This window comes from Oncorhynchus clarkii, chromosome 19 (genome assembly GCF_045791955.1).
Source record: "Oncorhynchus clarkii lewisi isolate Uvic-CL-2024 chromosome 19, UVic_Ocla_1.0, whole genome shotgun sequence".
NCBI lineage: Eukaryota > Metazoa > Chordata > Actinopteri > Salmoniformes > Salmonidae > Oncorhynchus > Oncorhynchus clarkii.
The window spans coordinates 26,880,255-26,892,800 of NC_092165.1; the positions used below are offsets into that span (position 1 = coordinate 26,880,255).

At 43.0% G+C, this 12,546-nt stretch overlaps 1 protein-coding gene across 8 annotated transcripts in view; it reads right to left on the reverse strand.

Annotated features, from left to right (window-relative positions):
• The window catches only part of LOC139374989 (dystrobrevin, beta b), a 49,821-nt gene that overhangs the window by 32,780 nt on the left and 4,495 nt on the right, over positions 1–12,546 (reverse strand). For all 8 annotated transcript variants that reach the window (XM_071116303.1, XM_071116306.1, XM_071116310.1 and 5 more), the window contains exons 2-7: positions 11,791–11,839; positions 9,476–9,543; positions 7,622–7,702; positions 7,195–7,408; positions 3,934–4,019; positions 1,540–1,694 (exon numbers count right to left, since the gene is read on the reverse strand). In XM_071116303.1, the coding sequence (XP_070972404.1) occupies positions 1,540–1,694; positions 3,934–4,019; positions 7,195–7,408; positions 7,622–7,702; positions 9,476–9,542 (603 nt within the window). In that variant the 5' untranslated portion in view covers position 9,543; positions 11,791–11,839. The remainder of the gene's footprint in view (positions 1–1,539; positions 1,695–3,933; positions 4,020–7,194; positions 7,409–7,621; positions 7,703–9,475; positions 9,544–11,790; positions 11,840–12,546) is intronic.

Genomic DNA, 12,546 nt, shown 5'->3' on the forward strand with positions numbered 1-12,546 from the left:
TTTGGCCTTCCTGTGACATTGGGTGCTGTAGGTGTCATGGAGGGCAGGTAGTTTTCCCCCGGTGATGCCTTGTGCAGACTGCACCACCCTCTGGAGAGCCTTGCGGTTGAGGGCAGTGCAGTTGACATACCAGGCTGTGAAGCAGCCCGAGAAGATGCTCTCAATTGTGCATCTGTAAAAGTTTGTCAGGGTTTTGGGTGACAAGCCAAATTTCTTCAGCCTCCTGAGGTTGATGAGGCGCTGTTGTGCCTTCTTCACCACACACCCTTGTGGGGCCCCAGTGTTGAGGGTCAGCAAAGTGGAGATGTTGTTTCCTACCTGTGGGAGGCCCGTCAGAAAGTCCAGAACCCAATTGCACAGAGCGGGGTTGAGACCCAGGGCCTCCAGCTTGATGATAAGCTTGGAGGGCACTATGATGTTGAATGCTGAGCTGTAGTCAATGAAGAGCATTCTTACATGGTTTCCTCTTGTCCAGATGGAATGGTCAAACATTTTGGGTAGCCTTCCACAAGCTTCCCACAATAAGTCGGGTGAATTTTGACCCATTCCTCCTGACAGAGCTGGTGTAACTGAGTCAGGCTTGTAGGCATCCTTGCCCACACACGCTGTTTCAGTTCTGCCCACACATTTTCTATAGGATTGAGGTCATGGCTTTGTGATGGCCACTCCACTACCTTGACTTTGTTGTCCTTAAGCCATTTTGCCACAACTTTGGAAGTATGCTTGGGGTCATTATCCATTTGGAAGACCCATTTGCGCCCAAGCTTTAACTCCCTGACTGATGTCTTGAGATGTTGCTTCAATATATCCACATTTTCCATCCTCATGATGCCATCTATTTTGTGAAGTGCACCAGTCCCTCCTGCAGCAAAGCACCCCCACAACATGATGCTGCCATCCCCTTGCTTCAAGGTTGGGATGGTGTTCTTCGGCCTGCCAGCCTCCCCCTTTTTCCTCCAAACATAACAATGGTCATTATGGCCAAACAGTTCTATTTTTGGTTCATCAGACCAGAGGACATTTCTCCAAAAAGTACAATCTTTTCCCATGATGTCAAGCAAAGAGGCACTGAGTTTGAAGGTAGGCCTTGAAATACATTCACAGGTACACCTCCAGTTGACTCAAATGATGTCAATTAGCCTACCAGAAGCTTCTAAAGCCATGACATAACATTCTGGAATTTTCCAAGCTGTTTAAAGGCATAGTCAACTTAGTGTATGTAAACTTCTGACCCATTGGAATTGTGATACAGTGAATTATAAGTGAAATAATCTGTGTAAACAAATGTTAAAATTACTTGTGTCATGCACAAAGTAGATGTCCTAACCGACTTGCTCACTCGACTCTCTCTCCCCAACTCTCTCTCTCCCCCCAACTCTCTCTCTCTCCCCCCCCAACTCTCTCTCTCTCCCCAACTCTCTCACTCTCTCCCTCAAACTCTCTCTCCCTCCAACTCTCTCTCTAGTTTATTATGTGTGAGCAGTGCATTTTGTATATAATTTCAGTGTGAGAAATCCCCTCCTGGCCAGTCCAACCTACCTGTTGAGGGAAGCATGTCCGTACGGAGTGTTCTGTGTATCCAAACGACGGGCCCTCGAACACAGCTGTGGGCAGCTTTAGAACCTCCCTCAGAAACTGGTCAAACTTAGCAAAGGCCATCACACCATTAGAGTCAGAGATCTGGGAAAATATATCTAAGAGAGAACCAAGTGTGGTGGTGAGTACATCAGCGCCATATAAAGACGCTAGTGAAAGTCTACACACTCCTTGCATAGTCTTCACATTCTGCTGCCTTAAAATGTAAAAAGGGATTACATTCGATTTCACAAAATGTTCCAATTTACTAAGAAATATAAAATGAGGATGTATTGATTGTGTATGTCTTCACACCCCAAAGTTAATACTTGGTGGAAGCCCCTTTGGCAGCAATTACAGCTGTGAATAATTTCGAATAAGATTCTACCAACCATGCGCTCTTAGGGCAACATACAGGGGCGCAACTTCGGTTTTAGAAGTGGGGGGGACATAATTATTATAATTTTTATTAAACACTCCAAACAGCCTACCCGACCGCTCGGAGGTGTCTGCATGGTCCCAAAGCACACTGTTGCCTCATTTTGTATCACATTCCAATCATAAAACCGGGATAGACAAAAATGCAATTTCAGAATATGTGTGTGTGTGTGTGATGGTGGGGGGCATGTTCCCCATGTATCCATTGTTTTTGTCAAAATTGCTCAAGCTCAGTCAATCTGGTTGGGAATCATTGACGGACGGCAATATTCAAATGTTGTCTCTGATGTTTTAACCATATTTAAGTCAGGACAGAGAATGCACCATTCAGGAAAACTCAATACCTCTTGGAAAGCTAATCTGGTACGTCTTTGTCATTAAAATGTGTTCAATTATCCTGCGGAAAAATACAACTTTATCCCAGAGTTTTCAGAAGACTGAGGCGGATCTCCTCTAATTTGTTTCCTGGGCTTTGCTCCCTTCATATTTATTTTGATCCTAACTAACTTTCCAGTCCCTGCCGGCGAGAAGCTACCCTCTGTATCTTCAAGTATTGTGGTGGTAACATCATGTTATGGGTATGCTTGACATCAGCAGGGACTGGGGAGTTTGTCAGGATCAAAAGAAATATGAAAAGACCAAGCCCAATGTAAAAAGTTAAAGAAATACCCGTATCATTCTTTTGAAAACCTAACCCTGGGATAGAGTTTTATTTTTCAGCGAGACACTAGCAACGTTACCATCCAACTGGAGACAGATTTTCATGCGAATATGCTAAAAATCAGCATAAAGCCAATATGCGCTTTTTCCCCACCAGAGATCATCAATTGACTTGTTGTGGATAAAAGGCTGTGGGTGATTATGTTGTGCACATAAAAAATACATTTTGCGGTGTACCGGATTAAAAAATACAAGTTAAATGAGTTTCCATCGCATTTTCAACTCTATTGATGATTTTCTCACAAATTGTTTTTGTTATATATAGCGAGTATGTGCCCACCCTGGTATTGTCACGTGCGCTTTATCCAACATCTCGCAGATACAGCCTACATGATGAGATTATTATGGACAAAAGAGCAAGATTATTTTTATTTGTCAAATGGCAGCCAAGCATTGATGGTCATGTCACCAGAATACGACCCTCAATATTTATTGGAAAGGAGCCATCAAGCTCATAACTTATATATGTTGGTTGCCCTTAGAGTTAGTCAAAAGCGGTAGAATCTTATTCAAAATGTTTTACAGCTGTAATGGCTGCCAATGGTGTTTCCACCAAGTATTAGCCCTGTGGTGTGAAGACATATGCAATCAAGAGATCCTTGTTTAAAAAAAATATATACAGTATTTGGAAAATGTTCTTTCACTTTGAAAATCTGTAGTAGGTCGTGTAGATCTGAAGTTAAAGAAAAATGGAATGGAATAATTTTGGGATTTTATTTTAAGGCAGCAAAATGTGAAGATTGAAAGTGGTGCGTAGACTCTCACTAAGCACTGTATTTAACATTTCTATAATTTATTGAATATGAGGTATGGGGGATAATTCTTCTTGACACTTCCATCAAATAAAATTACAACAGTGTTTGTACTGTAATTGACTCAACAACGCCCCCGTGTGTTTCCTTTATGCAACCGCAGACATGGTCAAAAAGCAGATACTGTAGACCAGGGTTTCCTAAACTTGGTCCTGGGGCCCCCCTTGGTGCACATTTAGGTTTTTGCCCGAGCACTACACAGCTGATTCAAATAACCAACTCATCGTCAAGATTTAATTGGGGGCCCCTGGACCGACTTTGGTAAACCCTGCTGTAAACTAAACCATGAAATGAAAAGTGTGACTCCTGCAAAACAGAACTAACTTTCCATTTAGTGACATTAACTGTAAATGATTCCCTTCAGCAAAGTTCAAGGAGATATACTTACAACGTAGTTTGTCCACTATTTTCCCTCCACACATGGTTGCCAACATGGACTTCATCGAGAAAACGGTCAGTTTCCCGTGGCCTTCACTAAACACACACACACACACACACATAAAAAGCATACATTTACGACAATATGTAACAAATGTATTGAAACACACGTTGTTATCATTCTGATAAAGGTGAAGTTTATTTCCCAAAGCAAATTCCTCTTTTTCCATCATCTGCTTTAGCTTGCTGGCCACAATGGAGCACAAATAATTGGCACTTCTGAATCCATCTTGACCTGGACCATGTTGTCTGAAGGACCAAAATCATAATTTTGAGGGGAGAGCTTTGAAGATAGTTCTGCATACTGATTAGCCCTGGAATGTACAGCGGTCGTTTTATGGGCTCCTGACCAGTTCTGCTATTTTCGTGCGTTTTTTTTTTGTTTGTTGCGGAGATCGTAACTTTTTGGTTCATAATGTTTCCACCCATCGTTTCCTATGATCAAAAAGAGCTTCTTGACATCATTAACACCGATTTAGATGAAGATTTCTACTTAAATGAGTTGGCGCCGCAGGACATACAGTACTGATCGCCCCGGAACAAGCCCTAACCCCAAACACTGGGAAGAGAACGAGATGGCGATATATAGAGACTGACGTGTGGGTGTAACAGTATACATGGGCACACTGATTAAACAACGGCGGCAGGTAAAGAGACCTGGCAGTGTGGTGCCAGGACAATAACCTCTCCCTCAACGTCAGCAAGACAAAGGAGCTGATCGTGGACTACAGGAAATGGAAGAGCCGAGCAAACCCCACATTCCCATCGACGGAGCAGTAGCGGAGCAGGGTCGAGAGTTTAAAGTTTGTTGTCCACATCACTAAGGATCTGTACTGGTCCAATCACACCAACACAGTCGTGAAGAGGGCACGACCATGCCTCTTTCCCTTCAGGAGGCTGAAAAGATTTGGCATGGACCCTCAGATCCTCAAAAAGTTCTACAACTGCACAATGACTGGATGTATCACCGCTTGGTATGGCAACTGCTTGGCATCCACCCGCAAGGTGCTACAGAGGGTAATGCATAAGGCTGGGGCCAAGCTCCCTCCCATCCAGGATCTCTATACCAGGACCTAAAAATGGTCAAAGACTCCAGCCATCCAAGTCACAGACTGTTCTCCCTGCTACCGCACGGCAAGCAGTACCAATGTACAAAGTCTGGAACCAACAAGAGCCTGAACAGCTTCTACCCCCAAGCATAAAGACTACTATATAGTTAGTTAAATAGTTAACCAAACAGCTACCCGGACTATCTGCACTGACCCTTTTTGAACTAACTTTGTTGACTCATCACATACGCTGCTGCTCCTGTTTACTATCTGTCACTTTATTCCTAGTTATATGTACATTTATACCTCAATTACCTCGTACCCCTGCCCGTTGAATCTGTACCGGTACCCCTTGTATAAAACCAAGTTATCGTTACTCATTGTGTATCTCTTATTACATTTTTTACTTTTTCTATTTCGTTGCGCTCTGTATTGCTGGGAAGGGCCCGTAAGTCAGCATTTCACTGTTAGTCCACACCTGTTGTTTACAAAGCATGTGACAAATACAATTACAGTTCATTCGGAAAGTATTCAGACACCTTGACTTTTTCCACATTTTAATACATTACAGCCATATTCTAAAATTGATTAAATCAATCTACACACAATAGCCTATAGTGACTAAACAAAAATAGACCATTTACTCAGACCCTTTACTCAGTACTTTGCTGAAGCACCTTTGGCAGCAATTACAACCTCGAGTCTTCTTGGGTATGACATGCAAAGCTTGGAACACCTGTATTTGGGGAGTTTCTCCCATTCTTCTCTGCAGATCCTCTCAAGCTCTGTCAGGTTGGATGGGGAGCGTCGCTGACCAGCTATTTTCAGGTCTCTCATGAGATATTCAATCGGGTTCAAGTCCGGGCTCTGGCTGGACAACTCAAGGACATTCAGAGACTTGTCCTGAAGCCACCCCTGCGTTGTCTTGGCTGTGTGCTTAGGGTCATTGTCCTGTTGGGAAGTGAACCTTAGCCCCAGTCCGAGGTCCTGAGCGCTCTGGAGCAGGTTTTCATCAAGCATCTCTCTGTACTTTGCTATATTTATCTTTCCCTCAATCCTGACTAGTCTCCCAGTCCCTGACGCTGAAAAACATCCCCACAGCATGATGCTGCCACCACCACGCTTCACCGTAAGGATGGTGCCAGGTTTCCTCCAGATGTGACGCTTGGCAATCAGGCCAAAGTGTTTAATCTCGGTTTCATCAGATCAGAGAATTTTGTTTCTCATGGTCTGAGAGTCCTTTAGGTGCCTTTTGGCAAACTCCAAGCGGGCTGTCATTTGCCTTTTATTGAGGAGTGGCTTACGTCTGGCCACTTTACCACAAAGGCCTGATTGGTGTCCTTCTGGAAGGTTCTCCCATCTCCACAGAGGAACTCTGGAGCTCTGTCAGAGTGACCATTGGGTTCTTGGTCACCTCCCTGACCAAGGCCCTTCTCCCCCGATTGCTCAGTTTGGCTGGGCGGCAAGATCTAGAAAGAGTCTTGGTGGTTCCGAACTTCTTCCATTTAAGAATGATGGAGGCCACTGTGTTCTTGGGGACCTTCAATGCTGCATACATTTTTTCATACCCTTCCCCAGATCTGTGACTCAACACAATCCTGTCTCGGAGGTCTAAGGACAATTCCTTCGACATCATGGCTTGGTTTTTGCTCTTACATGCGCTGTCAACTGTGGGACCTTAGTGTGGAAGTGCAGTGTGGAAGTTTATCCTGGTAGAGTGTGTTGCCTAACTGTGTGCTAACAATAAATTTATTTATTTATTTTATTTTTTTTTATTTTACCTTTATTTAGCCAGGCAAGTCAGTTAAGAACAAATTCTTATTTTCAATGACGGCCTGGGAACAGTGGGTTAACTGCCTGTTCAGGGGCAGAACGACAGATTTGTACCTTGTCAGCTCGGGGGTTTGAACTCGCAACCTTCCGGTTACTAGTCCAACGCTCTAACCACTAGGCTACCTAAATGCCCCCCCCCAATATCATAACAATAGTAAGAAATTATATTTTGTTCTGTAAATAAGGTGTTGCACCATAGACATATCCATGCTCTATATGTACAGAATGTGTCATTGTATAGCACGTTTCAGACAGCAGTCCAAAGCAAATGTATGTATCTAATATCCTATATCTAATGTACTGTATATCCTGTGTCTAATTTACTGCACCTGTCATATGTGGCCACCATGAAGTTGAGCAGCAGGCCGATGGACTGCTCTACGTTGATCTGATGTGTGGTGGGCAGACGCTTATTGAGCTGGTAATAGATCGAGGATAGGATCGTCTCCAGTCTAGACACGTTGATCTCTGCGTTGTGGTCCAGCGTGTTCAGACCGCTATCACGGAACGCCTCAATCATGTTCCACACATCCACCAAGTGAACTGGGATAGGGGGATAGCAGGAGGGGAGGAAAGAAGTTTAGAAAATAATAGATTTCTTCAACATCAATTAATTATATTCAAGTGTACCATATTTGAAACAAACACATGTAACACAGTGTAATGTGAACAGTTTGAAAAGTTAAGAGAGTAAGAGGACACTTGTATGTCATTTTCAGGAGAGGAAACCAAACGAGCCAGGCAGGCGGTACTTACGGTTGCATCTCTTCTGCACAAATCTTAGCTTGCAGGCCGTCCTATAGGTTGACAGCCTGATGACGTCAAAGTTTTGTGCCCCTGATAAAAATAAAAAGACGAATCAACAACTCTAACACAACCACACACACAACCCACTGCATGGGAAGGGGAGTGTACAGTTAATTCGGGAAGTATTCAGACCCCTTGACTTTTTCCACATTTTGTTATTTTACAGCCTTATTCAAAAATTCATTATAGTATTTTTTCCCCTCACCAATCGACACACAATACCCCATAACGACAAGGAAACATTTTTATTGCAAATGTATAAAAAAATAAGAACTGAAATATCAGATTTACATAAGTATTCAGACCCTTTACTCAGTACTTTGTTGAAGCACCTTTGGCAGCGATTACAGCCTTGAGTCTTCTTGGGTATGATGCTACAAGCTTGGCACACCTGTATTTGGGGAGTTTCAACCATTCTTCTCTTCAGAACCTCTTAAGCTCTGTCGAGTTGGATGGGGAGCGTTGCTGGACAGCTATTTTCAGGTCTCTCCAGAGATGTTCGATTGGGTTCAAGTCCGGGCTTTTGCTGGGCCAGTCAAGGACATTCAGAGACTTGTCCCGAAGCCACTTGTTGTCTTGGCTGTGTGCTTAGGGTCGCTGTCCTGTTGGAAGGTGAACCTTCACGCCAGTCGGAGGTCCTGAGCACTCTGGAGCAGGTTTTCATCAAGGATCTCTCTGTACTTTGCTCTGTTCATCTTTCCCTCAACCGTGACTAGTCTCCCAGTCCCTGCCGCTGAAAAACATCCCCACAGCATAATGCTGCCAACACCAGACTTCACCGTAGGTATAGCATTGGCCAGGTGATGAGCGGTGCCAGGTTTCCTCCAGACATGACGCTTGCCGTTCAGGCCAAAAAGTTCAATCTTGGTTTCATCAGACCAGAGAATCTTGTTTCTCATGGTCTAAGAGTTTTTAGGTGCCTTTTGGCAAACTTCAAGTGTGCTGTCATGTGCCTTTTACTGAGTAGTGGCTTCTGTCTGGCCACTCTACAATAAAGGCCTGATTGGTAGAGTGCTGTAGAGATTGTTGTCCTTCTGGAAGGTTCTCCCATCTCCACAGAGGGACTCTGGAGCTCTGTCATAGTGACTATCGGGTTCTTGGTCACCTCCCTGACCAAGGCCCTTCTCCCCCGATTGCTCAGTTTTGCCGGGTGGCCAGCTCTAGGAAGAGTCTTGGTGGTTCTAAACATCTTTCATTTAAGAATTCTGGAGGCCACTGTGTTCTTGGGGACTTTCAATGCTGCAGAAATGTTTCAGTACCTTTCCCCAGATCTGTGCCTCGACACAATCATGTCTCGGAGCTCTAAGGACAATTCCTTCGACCTCATGGCTTGGTTTTTGGTCTGACATGCACTGTAAACTGTGGGACCTTATATAGACAGGCGTGTGCCTTTCCAAATCATGTCCAGGTGGACTCCAATCAAGTTGTAGAAACATCTTGAGGATGATCAATGGAAACAGGATGCACCTGAGCTCAATTTTGAGTGTCATAGCAAAGGGTCTGAATACTTATGTAAATAAGGTATTTCTGATTTTTAAACAAACATTCTAAAAACCTGTTTTGGCTTTGTCATTATGGGGTATTGTGTGTATGTTGATGAAGAAAAATATAAATTTAATACATTTTAAAATAAGGCTGTAACCTAACAAAATGTGGAAATAGTGAAAGGGTCTGAATACTTTCCCGAATGCACTGTATACTCTAAAGTGTATGGCTATGAATGGCTTTGCGACGACACAGCAGAGTGTGAATGAATAGTAACGGTTTGGCTCTAGAGATTTCGCTCTCAGTCAGTCTACTCACTCATCTCCATGAAGAGTTGTCTCTTCTCCACCATCGCTTTGCCTCGTTTACTGCCCTCCTCTATCATTCTGAGGGGAATAACAGAACAGGCAATAAGCACGCATGACCTTCGCAATATTTAATGACAATCATTGTAAACAATACACGTTATCAAGCTGTATTATCAGCCTTCACTGCCCTCCTCAAATCATTCTGGGGAAAGAATACAGCAAGCATTACTACCTACTCACTAATTAATTACATAATTACTGCAAACATTATCAGGCTTTTGTATATTGACTGCGGCGTTTCTTCTCCCCTTTGTATACATTAGGCCTACTACTCATTTTGAGGGAAATAAAACCGCAAGCATTCATTACCAGTAATGATTGTACAGTACCAGTCAAAAGTTTGGACACACCTACTCATTCAAGGGTTTTTCTTTATTTGGACTATTTTCTACATTGTAGAATAATAGTGAAGGCATCAAAAACTATGAAATAACACGTGGAAATCATGTAGTGACCAACAAAGTGTTAAATAAATCTAAATAGATTTAATATTACAGATTCTTCAAAGTAGCCACCCATTGCCTTCACGACAGCTTTGCACACTCTTGGCATTCTCTCAACCAGCTTCATGTGGTAGTCACCAGGAATGCATTTCAATTAACAGGTGTGCCTTGTTAAAGGTGAATTTGTGGAATTTCTTTCCTTCTTAATGTGCTAATCATGTGCTAATCAGTTGTGCTAATGTGCTAATCAGTTGTGTCTTAATGTGCTAATCAGTTGTGGTGTGACAAGGTAGGGGTGGTATACAGAAGATAGCCCTATTTGGTAAAAGACCAAGTCAATTTTATGGCAAGAACAGCTCAAATAAGCAAAGAGAAATGACAGTCCATCATTACTTTAAGGCATTAAGGTCAGTCAATACAGTACATTTCAAGAGCGTTAATGTTTCTTCAAGTGCAGTCACAAAAACCATCAAGCGCTATGATGAAACTGGCTCTCATGAGGACCACCACAGGAAAGGAAGACCCAGAGTTACCTCTGCTGCAGAGGATACGTTAATTAGAGTTAACGGAACCTCAGATTGCAGCCCAAATAAAAGCTTCACAGAGTTCAAGTAACAGACACATTTCAACATCAACTGTTCAGAGGAGACTGCGTGAATCAGGCATTCATGGTTGAACTGCTGCAAAGAAACCACTACTAAAGGACACCAATAATAAGAAGAGACTTGCTTGGGCCAAGAAACACAAGCAATGGACATTAGACCAGTGGAAATCTGTCCTTTGGTCTGATGAGTCCAAATTTGAGATTTTTGGTTCCAACCGCTGTGTCTTTGTGAGACGCAGAGTAGGTGAACGGATGATCTCCTCATGTGTGGTTCCCACCGTTAAGCAGGAGGAGTAGGTTTGATGGTGTGGGGATGCTTTGCTGGTGACACTGTCCGTGATTTTATTTCGAATTTAAGGCACACTTAACCAGCATGGCCACCACAGCATTCTGCAGCGATACGCCATCCCATCTGGTTTGCGCTTAGTGGGACTATCATTTGATTTTAAACAGGACAATGACCCAAAACACACATGTTGTGTAAAGGTTATTTGACAAAGAAGGAGAGTGATGGAGTGCTGCATCAGATGACCTGGCCTCCACAATCACCTGACCTCAACCCAATTGAGATGGTTTATGATGAGTTGGACCAGAGTGAAGGAAAAGCAGCCAAAAAGTGCTCAGCATATGTGGGAACTCATTTAAGACTGTTGGAAAAGCATTCCTCGTGAAGCTGGTTGAGAGAATGCCAAGAGTATGAAAAGCTGTCATCAAGGCAAAGGGTGGCTGCTTTGAAGAATGTCAAATATAAAATACATTTTGATTTGTTTCACACTTTTTTGTTTTGCTTCTTTTCCTTTTGGATTTGTACACCAGCTTCAAACAGCTGAAAATACCATATTTTTGGTTATGGAAAAGCTATTTCACAGCTGTTTAGATGGTACAATGATTCTCTACACTATACTTGCTTGTTTTGTCACAAACAGAAATTAAGCAAACTATTCACATTTTTGCAACCAGGAAATGGCGGAACCATTTCTGCATCGCACATCTTTAAAGTTACATGCATATTCATATTCATCTAACTGATTCTGTGTACTCTATACATTGATCCCTCTACTGTAAGTTTACATCATATATGGAATGTTCAATCATGTACAACACATGCCATACATTTAAACAGACATTGTCTATGCATAAAGCTGAAGAAAAAGGCTCACTAAAAATCTACAGATGTTTTTGTCTGATGAAAGATAAAAATCCCAGGGGTATATGTACCTGTCGCTGGCTGAATTTCAAACAAAGTGAAGCATTAGCTGCTGCTGCCCTGTGAAGAGAAGAAACATCATAGTCAGTTAGCTAGTTGGCTCCTTAATTAATGTTCTGTGTCTCTGGTATGCTCTGTAGTAGTTAAAATAAGCAGTCCTTCCAGCCAAAATGGGCTTGACTTTTAAATTAGTCATTAACGCCCTCCCTTCAAGGACCTGATGAACGCTACAAAACATTGTGTTATTCTTCCACTAAAGAGATATGTGCACTTTCACTGTCTGGCACAAGAGAACACTTGAGTGATCCTGCTCGGTCTCTCTGAATGTGTCCCAAATGGCACCGTATTTCCTTTGTAGAGCACTACTTTTGACCAGAGCAGGGTTCCATTTAGGAAACACACCCTGTATGTTCACCACAAATAATAATTCTCCATGACATCGCCACTCAGCTAAGACTGCATCCGGTGGACTAATGACATCGACGGCCAGCAAGGGATGCAGACCGAGGAGACACTTAATGATGACGGACACAAAACACATTACAGCTATACAATGACTGGTTCCAAAACCCGGGGAATGGCATGATAGGCTTGGATGGCACCAGACCTGGGTTCATAGGATGTTACTATTTGACATCTTTCAAATACTTGTAGCGTTTGCTCGAGCTTGCCTGGAAGGCCAGGTGGGTGGGGCTTGCACTGATGGAACTTTTCTATTGGTTCTATTAAGCCAGGCAAGCTTAATCAAGCCCATATAAAGTATTTGA